The sequence below is a fragment of the Vanacampus margaritifer genome, chromosome 1 (genome assembly GCF_051991255.1).
Source record: "Vanacampus margaritifer isolate UIUO_Vmar chromosome 1, RoL_Vmar_1.0, whole genome shotgun sequence".
Classification (NCBI taxonomy): Eukaryota; Metazoa; Chordata; class Actinopteri; order Syngnathiformes; family Syngnathidae; genus Vanacampus; species Vanacampus margaritifer.
The window spans coordinates 29,089,822-29,111,253 of record NC_135432.1 but is presented as its reverse complement, the minus strand read 5'-3'; the positions used below and the strand labels follow the sequence as shown (position 1 = coordinate 29,111,253).

General features: G+C 40.6%; 1 protein-coding gene and 1 long non-coding RNA gene across 2 annotated transcripts; one reads left to right on the top strand and one right to left on the bottom strand.

Annotated features, from left to right (window-relative positions):
- Nucleotides 1-1,358: 1,358 nt before the first annotated feature.
- On the top strand, nt 1,359-2,743 carry LOC144052530 (uncharacterized). The gene is made up of 3 exons (XR_013294233.1): nt 1,359-1,471; nt 1,817-1,962; nt 2,638-2,743. It is a non-coding gene; the product is annotated as an uncharacterized LOC144052530 (long non-coding RNA).
- A 1,668-nt stretch (nt 2,744-4,411) lies between these two features.
- Nucleotides 4,412-20,827, bottom strand: plekhn1 (pleckstrin homology domain containing, family N member 1). Its single transcript, XM_077554767.1, has 16 exons — nt 20,657-20,827; nt 18,240-18,330; nt 18,001-18,162; nt 16,931-17,011; nt 16,190-16,280; nt 14,337-14,470; nt 13,828-13,977; nt 11,898-11,978; nt 11,711-11,786; nt 10,463-10,608; nt 9,785-9,931; nt 8,652-8,876; nt 7,608-7,763; nt 7,009-7,251; nt 6,755-6,812; nt 4,412-5,062 (listed from the first exon to the last, which is right to left on the bottom strand). Exons 1-16 carry the CDS (start codon nt 20,728-20,730, stop codon nt 4,878-4,880), a joined length of 2,100 nt encoding a protein of 699 aa, XP_077410893.1. The 5' UTR covers nt 20,731-20,827; the 3' UTR covers nt 4,412-4,877.
- Between the last annotated feature and the right edge of the window lie 605 nt (nt 20,828-21,432).

Here is a 21,432-nt window from a genome sequence, read left to right as displayed (position 1 = left end):
TGACGGCGCCATCTCAACATCATGTGAGCCTGAATTCGTGCCAGATCCAAAACATCCAGTTTTTGTCTTGTCTTCTTTTTGGAGTGAGATGGAGAAGCTGACAATTAATGACATAATGGGTCTAAGGAAGACAAAAAAGGAGACAGATGAGAGCAATCGCAGTTTTTCCTCTCAGTCTGTTGACTCAAAGCCACTGCCAGCTGGTGAGGCCACTTATGGCCGTTTTGAAGCCATTCAGTCAAATCCTGGTTCCACTTCTTCAAAGTGTGTCCTGTTGTGGGATAGTGAGCCTGTTGATATGTATCCCGACAAAGCAGAGGTGACATCTTTCAATGGCTCTCCGAGACATGGAAGCCCACCTAAGGGATTCCGAAAGATATCGAAAAATGCCAGCGTACACAATCTTCGAGCTCTGGACTCTCTTGAACCGCACAGCAAAGCAAAGAAAGGACAAATTTTGCAAACTTTAGAAGAAATAGATAAACACAGTTTAGCTTCAACACACTGCTATAGTTTCTCTCTTTCTGATATGTTTCAGTTCCTCCTTAGTGGAAAACAACAAATCCACAGCCGATCAATGAAAGATGACATCATCAACTTCACTATGGATGGAAATTCAGTCCCCGAAACGTACGACCATTTCTTTGCAGAGTTTGGTATAGAAAATTTCTTCTACCCTTTCGTTAAAGAAGAGGACAACAAAAAGTCATTTCCAGCCACCTCTGCACGGACGAATCTGCACTTGCCAGAAGCCTATGACTATTTCTTTGCATCCTCTTCTTCCGACGATTCTGCAGAGGAAGAGGAGGATGAAAGTTGCAGTCCGATGAGGGTGGTAAGCAGGCTTAGCCAAAAATCAAATGCCACTCAAACCTTTACGGACAATTATGAGAATTTCTTATGTGACAGTGACATGCGAGAGAATTTCTTTTGGACAGCAACATTCTCCTTCAGGAATTGTCATCTCACTGGAGGTGCAGTCCGAAACAAGAGGTCAATTCCGTCATCATTTGTACATGTGGGGCAAAATGTGCAAAATGCACCTCCTCTCCGTGATTTACGACATATGGACCTTCCTGATCTGCTCAGCCAACAAAGGGAAAACAGGATCACCAGACAGATACTGAAACAACCACTCGGATATGAAGACTTTCAAAGAGCTGTTCCAAATCCAAGTAAGAAGTAGTGAACATTTTGGAGATGCATGTATTTAATCAGGTCATCGTGTGACTTGACAGGAAGTGCCAACATATTAGAGGGCTCTAATGCTCAGCTGTTGTTGTACATTTGCCAATAATGGTGTTCATGTCGTCACTGGCCTCCACTGTGGAAAACCTTCTCACTTTGTTTACAGGGACTGATATTTCCCTGCTGCCTCTCAGACAATCAGATATGTGTTTGGTCTGTATTGCATTCTCTTCCTGGGTGCTGAAGACAGCAAATCCCCAAGTTGGAGACATGTGGAAGGCTGGTATGTATGTCAGCATGTAAGATAAGTGTCAAACATAACAGCAGATTTAAAAAATGTAAATTAAAAATTTAAAAAGAAGAAGAATTTACAACCGGAGTTTGGATTTGTCTATTTAGTTTTTAGTTAACCAATTTATACATTTTTAAGAACCACAATTACCTTGATGTGTTACTTACTTATATGAAACATTTCTATATAGCCTACCAGTACAAGATAATCAACCTGAAATTTAAGAGCGACAAAAAGAAAGAACACTACCCAAGAACTACCCGTGTAATTATTGAAGTCCAGGTAAAATGATTTCAGTCATGTGCTGACTTGCTTATCATTTGTCTTTTCAAACAGTTCTGTTGGCAAATGTAAGTGCTCTGTCAGCCATTCGATACCTACGGAGGCACGTCAAGGTGGAGGTGGCAGCCGATCAGAAGAAAGAGCATTTTGCCCTGCTCGGTGGTACTTGATGTTTCTAAATAAGTCAGCACTTATATCAGGTAATTCCTGCTTCCCTACTGACCTTTTACTAAAACCCACTCTCCTTTGTTATTGTTGCTGTATGTCAAGATTTCGCCATGGCACATCCACATTAACTGTCTGTACAGCCAGGAGAAATATTAGCCAATTTTTGGGAAATGTAAGCAAGTAGAAATAGCAGACAAACACTTTAAAGCTTTCTTTCACTATATCACACTGAGACAAGAAAATAATGCAAAAGTTGATGGAAGCCAATTTATAGAGAGTAGAAGGGAACAACAACTTTCCCTGAAAATTTAGAGGACAAGTATATCAACACTGTTCCTGTAAATCTGGTTAGTATTTCAATTATTCAAAAGCAAAAATAAATTCTTATACAACTGTTGTCACCAGAAGCAACTAGCTAGCATCATTAGTTTAGCTGACTAAGCTCGCTAGCACCAATGATAGCAATTTGGCCTCATTTTAGAGAGAAGACATTGTGTGTATTTTGGTGAAGGAGCTAACAATAGCATACTACTATTTTACAGCTAATAAAATAGGTTTTTGGGGGGGGGGATTCAACTGATGACCACATAGTCTCCACTGGGGCCAGAAAACCTTTTCCTTAACAAATGTCCTGTATTCTGACCATGGTTCAAGATGCAGTTAAATGGTGAAATGACACTTTATCTCTCCTACCTGTACTCTTGCAGGCACTCCGAACAGGAATTCACCAGTGTCATAGGCTGTCAATCAAATTTCTGCATTCACCTGGCTTGGTGACGTCATGGGGAAACTATCCATTCAATTCAACTGTGGGAAGTCAGGCAGGGCTCCAGATGGCGGAGTGGTACCGTCACAAACCTTACAATGCAGGTTGGCGTGGGTTCGCTTCCCCACCTGGGAGCCCCTGATAGTACGTGCATGTGTTTCTGTGAGTGAATGGAGGGGGGAAAAAAGATGTGGGATGCCAGGCTCCACCACACATTTTGTGGCGTAGCCAAAGGTCAGTTTACATTGTACACCGCTCAAAAAAAGTAAAGGAAAAAAGTGTTCCCTCAATATTAGTTTTTTTTTTTTTTTTTTTTGCAGTAGGCCTACATATATACATAGCCTATACACTGCTCAAAATAATTAAGGGAACACTTTGTTCCTTTTTTCTTTTTGCAGTAAATAACAGCAAATGGGGCAGCACTGTGACTGGTTAGCACGTCTTCCTCCCAGTGTTGAGGACGTGTGAGATTGAGAACGGGCTTCGGCCTTCCTGGGTGGAGTTTGCAAGTTCTCCCCGTGCTTGTGTGGGTTTTCTCCGGGTACTCCGGTTTCCTCCTACATTCCAAAGACATGCGTGGCAGGTTAATTGAACACTCCAAATTGTCCATAGGTGTGACTGTGGATGGTTGTTCGTCTCTGTGTGCCCTGCGATTGGCTATATATATATATATATATATATATATATATATATATATATATACTTTTGATTGTATCTGTTTACTAGATACTGTTGAATAAAACGCATGAATATTACTTGTTGTATGTATTATTCTTGTTATGAAAACCTGTTCTGCTAGAAAAAAGATGGCAGATTTGGAATCAAGGCACACAAAAAAATCATTTACAAAAGTGTACTTCTCAGATGCCATTTTGCACTGCAGATTAAAAAATGTGTTAATGGGCTACCAAAAAAGACTAAACTAATGTTTTTGTTTTGTTTCTTGTCTTTGATGAACATTTTTTCTTTCTTTTTTTAACTTGTGGACATTTTTAAGAAACATTTTTTTAAGTTAAAGGACAGGACAGGCTGGGTGAAGGGTATCATGAGTGTACATGAGGCACTTAACTGTTGTAAAGTGTCTTGTTTGTTTCCGTTTACGTATATGGCATTTACAATGCCTAGATCTACAAAATGACTGCCAGGGCATATCCTGTTTTACGACCATGATGACATCATGACTAATTTATTCCCTGTGTTTATTATACACAAATTGTATTTACTGTACTGTTTTTTGAATATTGTTTCTTACTATCCAGTAGATTCTTGTAAGCTTGTGCTATTCAAGCACTAGAGGGCAGCATATGATCACGATACAGGCAGAAAAATAGTTGAGTGAGTCTATAGCTTGAAAAAGCACCTTATGCTGTTCCTTCATAATCTAACACTGTAAATGACAACGCAAAGCTAAAAATAAAAGGTAATTGTTTACTTATGTCTTGACAACTGTACAGAGTCGAATCGTTGCTGCTCTTCCTATATGGAATTTGCATGTACTTCCCATACTTCGTTTTTGCCGGTAGCCTTCTCTATACTCTATATGTGCTCGCCATTAAAGAGCAGGTGTGAATGTGATTGTAAATGGTCGTTTGTTTATATGCAAAGGCCAGTGTAGTAAAACACAAGTTTAAAGGTATGTGTCCAGAGCAAAGGCTAAATGTCCATGCAGGTTTAACAGAAGTGGAAGACAGAATACATACTTGATAGTGCAAATGTTTTGATTCATTTTACCATTTATTTTTTGAAAATATAAATAAACACATCAAACAAACAAAAATAAATGCACCACACGTGTATCAGATTGATGCAGTAATATCACCCCTTTACAGCTACAATGTACAGTGTTTACAAAAATGTACATAGTAGGTTGAGAAGCCCCAGTGGAATGTTTTTTTTAATGAAAAAAAAAAAGTATTGCACTACTGAACAAAACACATTATAAACAAAGTACAACCAGACTATATGTCAAACAAGTGAAATATTGTTTGACTTTCTTATTCTTTAGTCTTTTTCTTAGTTTTTTTTTTTTCTCAGATGACCACCACCACTACATCCCAATGCTTCTTACTGTACTGTACGCTTACTGAACAACATAGCCTGCACGAGTTGGCTTTTATGGTCCCTCTGATAGAGATCCATTGTTTGCACACGCCCAGACGAGTGCCGGCCTATTGTTTTGCATTATGACCATCTCTGCTCCGTTGCCATGGCACCAAGGCCCCTGGCCCCGCTGTTTAATCCTGTCCAGTGTGTCGGGATTCCAGACGTTAGCTGAATCATTCCAGTTTGGCGATCATACTCCCAAATGTTGTCATAGTCTATTTCCTGGTCATCCGGTTCTGTGGGTTTGAGGTATGAATGAAGATCTGTCACAAGGAGAAAGGATAGACAGCATTTTAAAAGTTATTCAAACATTGGAATATGAGACACAAATCAACCATATAATGTGTTGGCAAGTGTTTTCATACGTAACACACGTCATGTTTTTTTTTCTTCTTCACCAAAACCAGTGCATCATAGAAACAAGCAGCCACTTGCTTGAAGTATGTGCTCATTGCAATGTGTCAACCAAAGACAAATCCAGTCAAACATTAGTTTCTCTCTTGTCTTACTACAAACCCAAATTCCAGTGAAGTGGGAACATTGTGTAAAATGTAAATAAAAACAGAATGAAATGATCTGCAAATCATTTTCGTTGTAAACCTATATTCAACTGAATACACTACAAAGACAAATTGATAAACTGTGTTACTTTGCAAATAATTACACATTTTAAATTTGATGCCAGCAACAAATTCCCCAAAAAAGCTGGGACATGCATGTTTACCACTGTGTTACATCACCTTTCTTTTTAACAATACAAAATAAGTTCACTTAATGCTACACTCAATCCATGGATGTTGCTCCAAAACCTATATGTACCTTTCAGCATTAATGGTGCCTTTACAGATGTGTATGTTACCTGCACCACTGGCACTAACATACCCCCACACCATCACATCTTCTGACTTTTGAACTTTGCACTGATAACGGTCAGGATTGTCCCGGGGGACACAACGCCCATTATTCCAAAAACAATTTGAAATGCGGACTCATCAGACCACATTACACCTTTCCACTTTACCTCAGTCCATTTCAGAGGAGCTCATTTCTGGGTGTTGTTGATATGTGGCTTTCACTTTGCATAGTAGACTTAACTTGCAATTGTAGAAATCACCACTAACTGCGGGACAATGGTTTTCCAAAGTGTTCCTAAGCCCTCATGGCAATATACTTTATACAACACTACTGGTTTTTAATGTTAAGGTAAGGAAAGGTAAGGTAATTAAGGCACCCAAGGCACTTGGTTTTAAAGCGATTCAGATATTTCTCCAGATTTTCTGAAACTTGATAATATTCTGGACCGTAATGATGAAATCCCTGAATACCTTGAATTTGTACATTGAGAAATGTTGTTTTTAAATCTATTAGACTATTCAATTCATGCAGTTGTTTACAAAATGGTGAACCTCGCGCGGTCGCACCATCGTTGTTTGTGAAGTGAGTCTTTCAGGGATGGGCCTTTAACACCTAACCTTGACACTCGCATGTTTACAATTAACCTGTTCGCCTGTGGAATGTTCCAAGCAAGTGTTTTTAGAGCATTCCTCAACTTTCCCAGTCTCTAAAGAAAATGGATGGACATTTTTAAAACATAAAATTACAACCATCCTCTCATAGTCCAAGGTGGTGATTGGTTGGGCTGAAAATGCTTAAATAATGGTCTTAAAATGGGTTATGGCGAGTGAGGTGCAGGGGCACAAATTCTTTCTTTTTTTTTTTCTTACTCCCCCCAAGTGCTGGCAAACCCAATCTGTGCCACTGGGTTAAGGTCAGGGCTGTTATGTTCTTCACCACAAAACTCATCTAAGCACATCTTTATGGATCTTTCTCCCTCCCCAAACTGTTCTCACTAAGTCCAAGCAAGATTAAGATTTAATTACTGTTGTCTATCGCGTAGTGGGGTTTTAAACAAAGGAGTATTCCGTCATGCTTGATCGCCTTCCATCGGTTCTTACCTGCTGAGTAATGATACATCTGAGACGTGTTGATCCCACAGTTAGACCGGAGGTGTGCCTGTCAACAGATGTGAAAGCACAAGAATGTCACTTCCCACTGTCAACAATAACAAATATTCTCTTTCATCTGCTGCACCAGATCATATAACGCCTGCACAAGAAATATTATACATGCATCTATCATTCAGTGAGCCATTCTTGCATGTTGTACCACAGCATTCCAGAAACTGGAGTGCCCTGGGAGTCTTTCTGACCTGCTCTTGTCTTTTTGAGGGTGCAGTCAAAAGCTTGAGCCTAGACAGGGCTTCGGATCTCTCCTCCACTTGATTCTGAGGGCTCTCCTTCTCCAGGCCCAGAGCACGTCCCTGCAAGTTGGTCAGGACCAGACTTCTCCGGCTGTGTCTGCCCATTGGCGGTGTGCAGAGCTTGAAGGAAGAGGGTGGAACACAAGAGCTTTGCTGGTGGTGGTACGGATGAATGGGCTCCTGCCAGCTCTCCTGTTGAGGGAAATGGAGATGACTTGGGGATGGTTGGTTGTATGAGCAAGATTGGTCGTATATAAGCTTATTGAACATTTCACACACTTTGATTTTTTAGGGAGAACCAATCCTCCATTATTTACTGATTAATTCACCTATGCAGTTGTTATACACAGGCCAAAGACACGTCTAATATAAAAATGTTTAAAAATGTATAATTAATTTAATTGAATTAACACTGAATTTGGTTATAAAGACCAATTCACCTGTCCATTGCTGATTGTTGCCAGACATGCACTGTTCACTTGTTTACATCCATCAACCTGCGTTGGTGTAATTGGAACCAATGTATCCCGTATCAACGACCCACTTACCAGTGGCCCCGCTTCATCCAAGGTGAAGATTTCAGGGCTACAGGGCACATCATAGAGGGGAGACAAGGGCTGGCGAGGAGCGCACATGTCTGAGTGTCGCTGCGGGGCGTTCAGGGAGTAGCCAAGAGACGTCTGAGATGTGTTCCAGCTGTTTGACTGATCATAAGAGATCCAGGCGTTAGTTTAAAGCAGACATTTGTTTATTTTTCTATCACGCACTCTGGGGCTCACATAAGTTTGAGGGTTTAGGTTCCAATTACCAAGTTTGAGTTTTAGCTAATGCCCAGCAGCACTGGTTTTTCCACAAATCTTTTATCTCATAAACCTACCACCTCTTATTTGCCTTTTACAGCACAGTAATAAAGGCTCAATCAGATTTTAGGTTCTTATACTGTACAGTATATATACACGGTACAAATAAATAGTGTTTGCTGAGGTAAGTACTCTTTCTTACTTTGTGATGTTCTAAACTCACTTTTGACTGCTATACATAAATGAATAGCACAGACAACATGCATGTTAACAATTTTTAAAAGGCAGCAACAAGATTATTTTATCACCGCTTGTTGCTAGGCAGAGTTTATAGGTCTCAAATCACAATGTGCCAATAAATATTTTTGGCACATGCCAGTCACACCCACTAGGTTGTTTGAATGTTTGACAGGAACAGGAAGTCAAAGATACACAAAGGAATATAAAAACACCTTTATCGATCATCTATAAGACTAGTTTGTTTATACATATAAATTTGTCCCTGTATTAAATATAAAATACATTTTGGAAAAGAAAACAACATTCACTTCGAGATCCAAAGTATGAGGTAAATGTTTTTTTTGCTCATTGAGGTTTACAGGACCAAAGGCTAAATGTTTTCTGCTCATTCTTCTGTTGTCACGTCTAAGCTTTGCCACTACTCTCACTAATACGCCATCATGACCTACAAGTAGTTCGGCTGTATTTATAGTGACATGCCAGATAAGTTGACAAGCACAAGGGGAATACTGCACGCTCTTATCAAGCTTGGTCGCTGGGTAGACTTATTACCTTGACAAGCAGGCCTTTCTCGAGGCGGTGCGGGCCAGCGTATGGCGTGCTGTACAGCTGGGGCATGCCTGCAGAGCTCTCTCCAGGCTGGAGGTAGGAGCCACGCTGGGGGTTCGAGTAGCGCAGTGGTAAAGGTCGTGAGTCACGTTCGGGCTTGGTGTGGGAAGAGAAGCTGCTGGTCCTGCTTCCCAGACGGCCGGTCTCGGTTGAGGACGGACGGCTGTACTGTAGGCAATAAGACGGGCAGTTGTCAGCAATGCAATCATACTCCAATGGTGTCTGCCTCATTTCAAAACATTGTGACACTGGAAGGGACAGGGAGGTCTCTGTCATTTTGAATTAGGTGTGAGACTGGGTCAGAGGAACAACAAGTGCGGCGGCCGTGGCTCAGGGTGTAGAGGCGGTCGTTCAGTAACCAGAAGGTCGGCTGTGTGATCCCTGCTCTCCCCAAGTCATGTGTCGTTGTGTTTTTGGGCAAGGCACTTCACACACATTACCTCCAGTGCTACTCACACTGGTGTATGGAAGGTGCGAATGTTTGGTCGTAGTCGGATGGGCCGTAGGCGCACACGGGCAGCCTCGCTTCCTACTAAAAGTAGTTTTCCGCCACCAGAGTGTGAATGTGTGAGTGCATGAATAATGCATTCATTGTGAAGCGTCTTTGAGTTTCAAGAAAGAAAAGCGCTATATAAATCTGATGCATTGTTGTTATTATTATTAAGTCTTATGGCAGTGAGCCCTCTCCAGTAAAGGCTAATTGGAAGTTTGCTCTGTATTGCCTTTATCTTGAGGAGAATCATAAAATATTCGGATATGCTTCATTATTTCTACTGCGCGCGTGTGTGGGCGTGCGCACGTGTGAGATTAACAAGAAAACTTTCTACTGCTGCTGAATAATCATCTCCTACACAAATGGAATCTTGTTACATTCCTACTTAATAGTGTGGGTTTCTTTTTTTGTCAGCCTTGAGATGTACCACCTGAGCCTTTGTGGCAGAAACAGGACTCTTGACCTTGCTTAATCATTAACTTGGTGAGAGAAAAATTTGCTGCTGTGCTCCAGTAAAACAAACAACAGACTTTTTTCTTATCGATGCCAATTTATGTCCTCACATATATTGATGGCAACTTACACAGAGAGGTTCCGAATATCCTGGTGAGAGTGGGTTGTCTTCATGAGTAGGGAACTGACGGTTGTGGGACCCACGTCCACTCTGACTGAACTTGAGGGACTCGGGGTAGCCTTGACTGTTTCCACTCCACCTGTCAAACTGTGGTGCCTACATGACACACAAGTTTCCACACATTAACATCATTACACACAACCGACATAATTCTGAAGGATCCATTAAGTGACTATTCAATGAACATTCAGCCTTCCTAGCATCTGCAGTGTATATTCAAATCCAAAACACATAAGAAAAAATAAGTAAGTAAATAAGTATTAATGGTTACTTGTCTTATAATCCATATGATGGTGCAAAGTGGTTTGTTGTTTTATATTGGCTGATGTGATGGTTTCAACTGAGCCCGAGAAACAAGTGGTCATAAAAATGTATGGGTATGATCAATAAACATACCGAAAAAGGAGTCATATGTGTCATACAATCAGCACTGTATACTCAAGGCATGTCAAATGTAATTTAGCGTGACTACAAAAGAAGATTTACATCCTCCTTAAATCTGGTAGCATTAATTTACTCAACCTGGAGACTAACAAAACAGGTGTAGCTTTGCTCATCAGCAGTTGTGAACAACATGATTGGTTGGGCCTGTTTAAAAAAGAAAAAGAAAAACAGGGCAGGTCTTACCTCTCTGTGCGTTGGTGTGTAGATGATGTCATAGACCGGGGGCGGTGGGCTGAGAACGGGCACGTCAGCAGCTTTAAAATGTTGGATCCAGTTGCAGAACTCGCGCCTATCTAGACAGGACACCACTATGGGGTTGATGAGCTTCCCTAGCAACAGAAAAGGGAGGAAAGGTGGGGGGAGGGGGGACAAAGCGTGTCATTCGATTCAGTCGTTCAGTGGAATGCGCCGCGGTCAGATTGTCATTCACTGGGGATAAACCAATTTATTCATGGAGGGTTGCACTTTGTGACGTTAGCACATTCCTGCAAAAGTCCACTTAGCGTAAAATATGCATAACACTGTACACTAGGGTGACACAAAATAGCAATACACTTCTACAATATATTGCATCATGAGACAGCTGCAGTATTATGCACAGTATGTACAGTTAATGAGGAGTTGAACTTTGCTAGTTTGATGTGAATCTCGGTCTTCTCCATATCCGCTCATGGCACACAAACAACCAATGAAAGCATGTTTTATGATGTTGTGTTTTTAATATTAAACTGATTTCCTGCTTGTAACTATACTCTAAAAGAATAGAGGAAAAAATTAAGCAGGTGTTGCTACTTTATTTTAAAGAGGAGTCAAATAAAAAAAAATCTTTACAATCGCCCCCGCTAGCCTAAACAGAGCATTCAGATTAATGTTGCCTTTTTGGAAAAAAAGAAAAATGAAAATAAAGAAGAATGAAAATAAAGAAAAAAGAAAAATCCAGCCGTTTTCAGAGGACGGCTATTTTATAACTTGCGGTCAACTGAAAATGACATCACAGTGCCTGAAGGCTCAAGTAACGACAGTCATGGCTCACCTGCTTTTTGAGTTTGGTCATGTCACACTTGCAAGCTGAGCCCTTAGGCACTGTGATGTCATTTTCAGTTGAGAGCAAATATCAAAATGGCCACCCAGTGAGATGGATATTTCATTTATTTTATTTTATAAATAAAATAAATACATAAAACACTAATAGCCGTGAATTGATGTTTTTGTTGTTGTTCCTAAACAGGACAAATTCAATTGTACAGCAAATTGAATGTGTTCATGTATTTCAAGTGTAGGGTATGTTTTCGCTTCTTCAGCTACATAATGTGGGTTGCACAATATACTGAACATGTTCTTTCCCCATTATATTATCACTGTATTGTGATATTGTCGTCATTCCACGCTGACAATACACCATCCTTATTATATCGTACTGACTGTATCTACCTTCAATCATAAAGGTGTTGGGCTTGACATCTTGGCAAGGTGTGGTCACTGTGATCATGTTGAGTGGAAGCTTCCCCTGACAAAGATAATAACCATAAAACAAACAGGAGATGAGTTTAAATGGCGTCCTTTGGTACTATAAGAATCTGTTATTATTGATGTTGATTGATTATATTTTCGTAAACACCTTGTAGAAGAGGCCATGCTCCTCTTCTGATAAGATGATCATTGTCGACGTGTACATCACCAGTAGTCTGTCACTTTGTTGCTGTCAACAAAACAAAAAAAAGTTGCCTTTGTCAGGTTCATGTGAACACTGAGTTGAGTGTTATTTGCTCTTATTTTACTACCCTGAATCAGTAGTGACAATTAAAAATGTTACATTTCTGCAAGTTTGTAAAACCTTGAGGGTGAGCAGACGTTTCCATCCACATTATCAAGTTGCAGAATTTGTTTTGTGCCTGGTTCATCTCTTTATCTCTATATTTATAACAGCAGACTAAACATTGAATGCAAGAAGGAGTCTAAATGTTACATGGACTGAATGTTCTTGACCTACAGTATATAAACAACTCTTTATTTTTCAGCAGCTTTGAAGTAGCACCGGGCATAACTGCATCAAATTCTTTTGCTCTAAAGCTAATAAAACCCGATAACGCCTTGCGGACAGATAAGACTGAATGAGGAAAAGCTCAGAGGTCACCTTGAGAACTGATTCAACCCTTTTAAAAAACACCAGTTGGATCCTTTAATACTCTGCAGTGAGGCCCAGTATAAGTCCTGGTAAATTTGGGGCATTTAAAGGTCTGGAAAGCGGAGGTTATATTTCCTCACCCTCACATAGGGTGTGTCCGCAGAGACAGCTGACATTCCAGCTGCGAGGTGAGTGTAGTCGTTTCTCACACAGTTCAGTGGGGCAGCCGCTATAGTTCCCACAACGAATAAATCTCAACCATCTTGGCACGTTGAGACATGATTAGTGTTATTGTTTTTTTGTTTGTTTTTTCCTTTTCACTTCTAAATGATACTGTACTGAACTTGGGTATGCCACCTACTAGAAAAGCTACAGAAAACGACAATTTATAGGGCAGTGGTTCTAAAATTTGGTCGCCTAGGGGTCCACAAGCTGCTTTTTTTAAAAATAGTTGCTAAAAGGCAACAATAGTAACAATGACTGTAGTGTATTAACATTACCTTGGTGTGTGTGTATTTTTGATTGTTGTTGTTTTTTTTGCTACACAATAGCTTCTATTATTTTTGTTTGTTTGTTTGTTTGTGTTTTGTTATCCCCCACCCCAACAACATAACATTTGTGTGCCCACTTATTGCCAATCAGAATTTGTGCGGTGTGACTGTTTTGTGCCCCAGAGATCCAATACAAAAGAAACTGTCATTTGCTAGCTTATTAGCTTGCTATGCTCTTGGAGAGGCAACTTGCAACTTGCAAGTTGCAGAGGGTCTTAGCTGACCCACACTACAGAGAAAGGACAGTGAGATATGGCAGGAACATATTATGCACTCCAAAACTTTTTAAAAATCTCTACAAGGTGTTAGCTATTAGTGGTTGTCTTTCTTTGTGTTAGTTTTTATTTGACTTTGTTTTAACCTGCGCAACACTTTTAGTATTTATTCTTTGATAAATGCGTTTATGAACAATTTTGAATAGACTTAGGGATTGAGATTTGGTTGCAAAAAAGTCACTAATCTGTATTCATTAAAAATAAAAATGGTAACAAGCTTCTTTTTTTCTTTTTAAATCATAGCACTAGCTCCGGTATCAGTTGGCTCAACTTGCTTATACTGCAAAATCACGACTGTGCAAATGTATACTGTAGCTCACTCGTGTGCCTGATCTGACTTTGGTAATCATTTGTTAAAATAAATAAATAAATAAATAAAGATAAGAAACATATGCACAGGTGAGGCCACACTCCACCCTTTACATTGTGTGGTGGAAGCAATACACGTTACACAATTTGAAGACTCTGTGACTCATTTCCTACATTCTTCAAGTCCTGTCAAAAATTCTATGAACCTAAACACAAACGATGTTGCTCCTTTGTGTTTCCCCATACAGAAGGTAGTAAAAAGACAGGTAGTACATGAGTTAGTTGTACCTGACAGGGCAGGTGCTGTAGTCGAACTTTGGTGACGTAGGTAATGGGGCCCAGGCTGTCCCGCTGCGAGCCCTCCCACTCATAGATGGGCTCTTTGTTGATGGAGTTCCTTAGCTCCTCTCTGCCTGCAGGAGTCTTCTCCTGGTTTTGCTACCAAAGACACATGGGGAAGTTAAACACAGCAGATGACTCAAGAAGCAGCTGCCAATCAAAGTGTGGTTATTTTTCACCTAGTTTTTCATCATCCAATTGCACACCTGAATACATGATGTACTTGAAGTTGTGAGTGTTTCGGGGTTAGACAATGATTGTGATTCGGTGAAGGCCGCTCCCTGCTATCCAGCCCTGAGGGAGAGCCAGGAGTGACCTACTTGACTCACTACACACTCACACACATCCTGTTTCTTTAGTTCTTGGAGAAAGAGATATTTTCCCACATGGCAAACTAAAAAAATATAACTTCTGATCCTGTTCCAACAAAATGTGACAGGCTGTTTGTGAAAACTTACTTTGACTCTGGTGTAGTTTTCCGGTGCAATTGCGTTGCCGCCGTTAGCTTCAATATTTTCTTTAAGAAGACCAAACCATCGGTCCATTTCTTCTTGGTTGGCACAGTAGACGATGATGGGGTTAAGGCTGACACCTGTGAGGAACAAAGGGGATTCATTATCGAGATAGCTTTCCAACTCACTCGAGGAGTTTCCATTCTGCTCCCTGTGTTGTGTCTACAATGCAATAACTGTTAACACATGTGGAAGACCACACGTCACACAATTTTCCTGATCCCCACAAGAATTTCAAATCATAGTGGTATTGTCCTCCCACACACTGAGAGCCCAGAAGCAATGAGAAAGACTTTCCCTTTATCAGACGTGCACATACCAGAGAAACAGCAAAGAAGTTGTATTTAATTGTGCTGGAGATTTTTCTTTTGCAAATAAATACATAACTGTGTCAAACCTGACTTTTTATCTTTGTAAAAGGCATAATTCTTGAAAAAGCTCTTGCCATGAGCTCATTAGATTGTGTATGTTTGCCTAATGTGTGTATAATAGGCATGGCTCCGTCAAAGAAAGTGAAGGCTTTGGGACTGAAACCTCACATGAGTCTTAACTGTTGTTAAAGGTAATGAACTATTGTTATGCAACTTTAACGCCGCTGTTAACATTTCCTGGAAGTTTTCCCTCACACGTTTGCTTGGTCATGCTCAAAGGAAATGTCTCACACACATCGCTACATCTCTCACTTGACTCAGACTTCCGTCACACTTCCTCCATATGCGTGCCGTTGTCGATGCCTCCCATAAAGTAAATAAAGTTTCCGAGCGAGTGAGAACACTCACTGAAATATAAAACCATAAAATAACAGGCTTGTTCCGGTAATTCAAGGGAAATATCAAGCTGAATGAAAAGGTGTCAATATTGTGACAGCAGTTTTCAGTATCAGTGTAAAATGTTTGTGTATTTCCACATCACTCTCTCATGGCTAGAAACTTCAAAAGTGAAGTAGCATTACTTTGAGGAATGTGTGTCAGATTTGCTCCAGTGACAAGGCTGAGAGTGGTAGCTGCGCTTTTCTGTGCAACAGCTGGCCTCCGTGAACTGCACCTGTCATCTAACAAGTGAGGCCCTCTGAGGCAGCTCTGGCCTCTGACCAAGGTTAAAGGACGCTCAACTCTAGTTAGTCTTGGGGTTGAGTGGAGGTGACAAGGGTCACAGCACCTTTGAATTACGGGAATGTGACAACATAGGAAATGATGCAGCTTGAAAACAGCAACAATTTTTTATTTTATTATTTGCTACTGTGATCTTACTGAGATAAGAGGGACCTCCAGCAAAACTAAGATGAATATTTTTATATTTTTAACCCACCATCTGGCTTGGTAACATGATGATGAACTACAGTAATTTCTGGACTATAAACCACTACTTTTTTTCACTTGCATTTGACCCTGCGGCTAATACAAAGGTGCGGCTTATTCATCAGATCACAAGGGGACGCACTATAAAGGAAGCGCAGAGCATCAGAACGAGAGCGAGACAATTTGCGTCCTCATTATGGAAAAGAAAGTAGCGGGAACCCGGTACAGTAACATTAAAACACCTGTGGCTTACTGTCGTGTGCGGCTTATATGTGTAACAAACTCGAGTATTTCCCAAATTTAGCGAGCACGGCTTATAGTCATGTGTGCCATAATAGTCCAGATATTACTGTAGCTGATTCCAGTGTGAATTTTACGAGTGCAAAATCCCCCAGTCACAGTATTATTCATATTCCACTTTGCAATTTGTGGATTATTTAGAAGAAACAACATAAGCAGTGCTGTAAAAGACATGTGACAAAAAAATTATACCATGCTCACCATTTATTTGAAAGGCGTATTCCATTGGTTGGCTATGATTGCAGTTCTGTTGCAGGTTGCAGATAGTGAGTTCTTTCAGTGGAAGAGTTCCCTGCGCACAAAACAGCAAAAGGATTATTGTATTATCTGTCATTTTCCATCCAGATTATCCTTTTCAGATTGACTGGAGTTTATCCCAGATGATTTGGTGATGACTAAACGCTGGACTGTTCACCAGTCAACTGCATTTTTTTTTTTGACTCATCTATGTGAACCACTACAACATCTACTCACGCACTACATCACACAACTTTTGTGAATAAGCCTAAATATTAATACTTGTCTGCCATGTTAGTCTTGTGTTTTAACTAAGATCAATCAGTCAAGTCTTACAATGTTCTGACAAAAAGAAGGTTGTCTTTTTTTCAACTGAAACCAAGTTTAGCCAAGTTCGCCTTGTAAATGCTGTCATGTATTTTACGGCTAGACATGCGCGCGTTGCCTTCAGCAGACGAGGTGCTCTGATGATTAATGACTGCTCATACTCCAGTAGACAGGTGAGGAAACATAATCATACTCTCTGTTTACCAACACACTGCCGGTTGACAGGATACGCATGTCAAAAGCAATGACGGCATAACTCCAACCTCTGATGCCAGCGAACATGAAACCTCATAAAAATGCTGACGTAGTGATTTAAGTATGAATTTGAAGGAAGCAATGAAAGTGTTTCTGAGGTTGAAGGCAGGGGAAAAAACTCACCTGGTATGTCAGTCCAGGGGTGTTGTTGGACACAAAGTGAAGGTGTGTCTGGAAGAGATCCAGGTAGCAATTGTGTATATCCTGCAGAGACAACAAGAGAAGCTCAACAGTCAAGTAGGACTTGCTGCTGTAATTGGCCTTTTCAGATTAAATTACAGATGACAATCCAACACCTGCAGAGCAATTTTATGAGAATTTGCATACATAAAGATTACATTTACTGGGTATTTGCAATGCAAAATAAATACATTGTTAAATTAATCAAAATGATGTATTGTTATCATTGTAGAGTTTGTTTGTTTTGTTTTTTTTTACAAATCTTGTGACTTTTTTAGTTTGAAAAGTTTCATATTGCAAGATCATGCACTAAACTTAGATCAGTTGCTTTTTAAATAACCCGCCTGTATTATCAGCTGCTGATTCATCGATGGCTTCAAGGAAATTTTAGTATTGTGCAAGTTTTGGCTTCGCAGAAATACAGTACTGGAGAGGGAATCATTTGAGTCTCACAACGTGATGAAAGTAATATTTTTGGATGGCCAATGCTTAGAAACACATTTTCCTTCCCGTGCTCTTTTTTTGAGAATTAATTGAGTCTATTTTTCCATCGTCTTTAACTCTTTTTTTGTTGTTGTTGTTGTTCTGGACAGAGTTGTTGTGTCACATCGCCGACAAATTTGACTTTGCGCAAGCTGTCCTCTATCAGGATTTGGCATCAAAAGCGCTCTCTCTACCCTGAGGTTTTTCTCCCAGAAATGTTTCACAATTACCTCGCTGGAAAGCTTGTCCAAACACAGGCTGGAGAACCAATTCAATTATTCACAGCTAACCACCATATCAGTTGCATCACTGAGTTTCTGTATTTTAATGTTCACACAGTAACTTCCTGCAAGGCTGCGCCTGCTTTTGTTGGATTTGATACTTTCCGGTTTGGTATGGATGTGTCATTGCAGGCTTGAGCCATATGGAAATTCTTATGAAACATCTATTAAACAGGATAATGTAATATCATGTTTGCCTATTATTTTATAACACCACCATTAAAAAAATGAGTCATCAGATCTGCTCACCTGGCAGTGCAGGAAGCGGAAACGAACTTTGGAGCTGTGAATCAGCCGGCCGTAATTCTTCACATTGATGCTGCTCTTCTTCCAGCCGTTGGCCGGGTCATACGGGAATGGAGGATCCCATTTGATGTTCTCGATGGTCTGCAGGTCTTTTGGGGACATTTCCTGCAACCAGACCCGTGATTAACATCGACGTTGTATGCACACACAGCAAGGCAGCTGCAGATGATCTGAGTTTTTACCTTCCTCGGGGTGACAGTGCAGAGGATGTTGATGATGCTGTTGGATTTCTCCTGGCCCTCTTGGGGGTTCTTCTTGCGAAATAGGCGACTGCTGCTCAAGAGAGAGAAAAATTCGTCAGCATTTTTTCTCCAGTGTTTATTAGTTGCTTCCCAAGTGCATTTTCAAAGGACATTTCCTGTTTATAGGCGTTCCCTGTCATCCACTGCAGTCCCCGAGAGATACAACCAAGATTCTAAGGGTTAGTGACCATATTCACGCTTTATTTTATTGTTTCAAATTCAAAGTCAAGTGCAGGCAATAAGAGGTGGGTAGTAACGTGCTACATTTACATAAGAAACTTTTAGAATTTGAATACAACATACATTTTACTTTGACTTGAGTATTTGTCTTAAGAATGTTAAACTGAGCTACAGTACATTCCACTGATTATTTTTAAACTATTACTGCTATTGCGCAATCTATTTGTTTTGCTTTGCCAGACGAACTTCCGCCGACTCTTTCACCAATCCAACATAACCACAAGTGAAATTTGACTATTTCACCAATCAATCAAAGCCAGGCAGTCACATGAACGCACACAAAGTCTCCCTAGCGCCATACTGAAGCAATATTGTCAAAGTGGCTAATTTGCATTAACTATGGCATAAACAATGGTATGCGACTCACATTCAAAAGAGGCAGAACACAGGACTTATATATCAAATGTATATGATTATCAGGCAGACTACAAAAAAATAAAAGCCTTGTAATTCGCTAAAATGCCATGCATGTTCCTTTTTTTCCCCTATGTAATTTCTGTCTCCTGAGCTTAATTTGATATTTCATGAGTATAAACAAAGAACATGAATTTAAAACCATTTCTTGTGGCGAAATTTGCCAAATTTATGTTAATTCAAGATTTCAAATTATATTAGTAAAAGTGATCATGTTGAACATGCACATTCATATTATATTTTTTGTGTATTGGACTTTCATGAGTACATGATTGAAAAGATAAATGAATCAGGAGTTGTTCACTACTTGAGTAGTTCCCCCCCACTGAAAACTCTTACTCAAGTAATTATTTGGGAGAACTATTTTACTAATTATTCTAAAGTAACTCTCTTGAGTACAATTTTTGGCTACTTTACCCACCTCTGTGGACGATAGCCAATAATTAACATCCTCCCTTCATCTTCATTCCATCAAGGCCAGACTTTTACCTAATTAGAACAATTTGGCTCCTGGGCTGCTGATACGCATAAGAAAATCAGCCTTCAATGATCCTCTTTGTTTTGCATGACCCTCTTCTGTTACCATTAGTGTCACATCTTCATGAGGAAGCACCCTCACTGCCCTGATAAAGCACTCTAGTACAACTGGTGCAGTCTCGCTTTGGAGCTGATCTGCTTATCTGTGCGTATTTGCGTGTATATATGCAACAAAGTGGGCCTTTGTCCGTATGGTGGGAATCAAGTATGTCTAATCAGGAAGCCAGTGACCAGCGTCAATCATTTAAGGTCACTGAAGCTTTTCCGCTACACTTTGGTTTGCTTCAACAAAGAGAAAAGTATGATAATGATACTCCCAGATGCAATCTGTGGGCGCAGCATTAAAAAAAGAAGGTGGATACTTTACTGAGCAGGCGGTGCATTTACACACCAAATATCCTTTAGTCACTGCTGTGGCATTTAACCACGATGGAACAGGAATTATGAATTCAATTTAATATGCATACTTGAACCATTGATCCAATTTGTAAAGTGTTGCTCAATGTGTGTACTTGTGTACGTACGTGTACGTGTGTGGTTGTTTACAAATACAAACCACATTAAGAGCTTCCGGGCAAGTTGGTGAAAACCAGAACCTGAATCATCACACAGTGTAAACTAGAAGAATGGGTGCTAATGAGAATCAGATGTGATGATCCGACACTGAGTAAGAGCATGCCTAGACATATAATCCAGTAGGATAGAACAGTAGCAGATAGATAAACCATCCATTACAGGATTAAGGTCAAGATGATTCTATTAAATCGGGATTCCATATTTTCGCTTAATAAGTATACTGTAATTGGCCCCATGACAACAGGACCAAAAAGGGGTCAAGGCCTGATTTTGTTGTTGGGCCACTCGAATCACTGACAGCTGGCAGATCACATTGACGCTCACAGAGATGTGCGGAGGAAGCAAACGGTAACCGGATCGTTGACGAACTTGACACACGCGGCCAGACCGTCACCAGTCAGACAGCCACATCAACGATCCCCGTGTTACTATGGGATCCTGAAAATTCACAACCCCTACTTCTCAAAGCCTGACAAATGCCAATAATTCTTTCCTCCTAAGGCCATGGGCAAATGAAACACTAAATAACGGAAGTGTGTAGCTCAGATACAAAAAAAACGAGCAAAGAATACCTGGATGTTAGTAATTACCTGTTTCTGCGGATGAAACTTTTGCTGGAGAAAGTGAAGTTGTGCTGGGGCACACATGAAATGCCGCTCCCCATGATGCCACGCTTCTTCGCGTGTTCGTGTGAGTGTCTTCAGTAGAAAAAAAGTGTGTGGAGGATAAAAGTATTCCGGCGGGGCAGCGGAGTGCACGCCGTGCGCTAGTCAGACTGAGTGAGAAGCATGTGAGCTGAGGGCTGTATAGTGTGTCTGCGTAAATGGGGCGGGGCCCGAGGCTGTGTCACTGTGTGTACGTGTATGAGTGTGAATAATCAGCTGGGCTCACACCTTCTGTGACTTGCCTCTGTCTGTTAAATCAATTCTGGCGGCAAAAGACAAGTCTCGGGGGGTAGGAGAGAAGTGTGCCTTTTCACACCTTCCAGGAGCCAAATGGGGCTCATTGTGGGTCTCCACTGGGAAAAAAACAGTGGTCACTGGCACTGCAAATGGCCAGGATGGTGTGTGTCAATCAAGAGAAGATGGGATGGGATGAGTAAGCCTTCAGCGGCATGCCCAGGCATGAAAAGAGCCTGCCACTGTAAGAATTGCCGCTCTTGTTTTAACAAACATTTTTGAAAATTTGTGTTATCCAGGTACCTCTATGTGACTCATTTCATGTTCGCAATAGGAATGGATAGAAATAGGCAGGTAAGTGTTTTAAACACAGGGAATGTGACACCCTTCTATCGTGTTCTAACCTTAAGGGCAGTCAGTCGTCTGTCAGCGTGCGTTGTGAGGCAAGGATGGTTAAATAAACAGGA

Excerpts from the sequence above, each read along its gene's own strand:
- plekhn1 (XM_077554767.1), bottom strand. The coding sequence starts at position 20,730 with ATGGGGAGCGGCATTTCATGTGTGCCCCAGCACAACTTCACTTTCTCC. Across the intron at positions 14,471-16,189 it reads ATACGCCTTTCAAATAAATG|GTGTCAGCCTTAACCCCATC; the intron begins GTGAGCATGGTA and ends TGTTCCTCACAG. Across the intron at positions 11,979-13,827 it reads TACAGCACCTGCCCTGTCAG|CAACAAAGTGACAGACTACT; the intron begins GTACAACTAACT and ends TTTTGTTGACAG.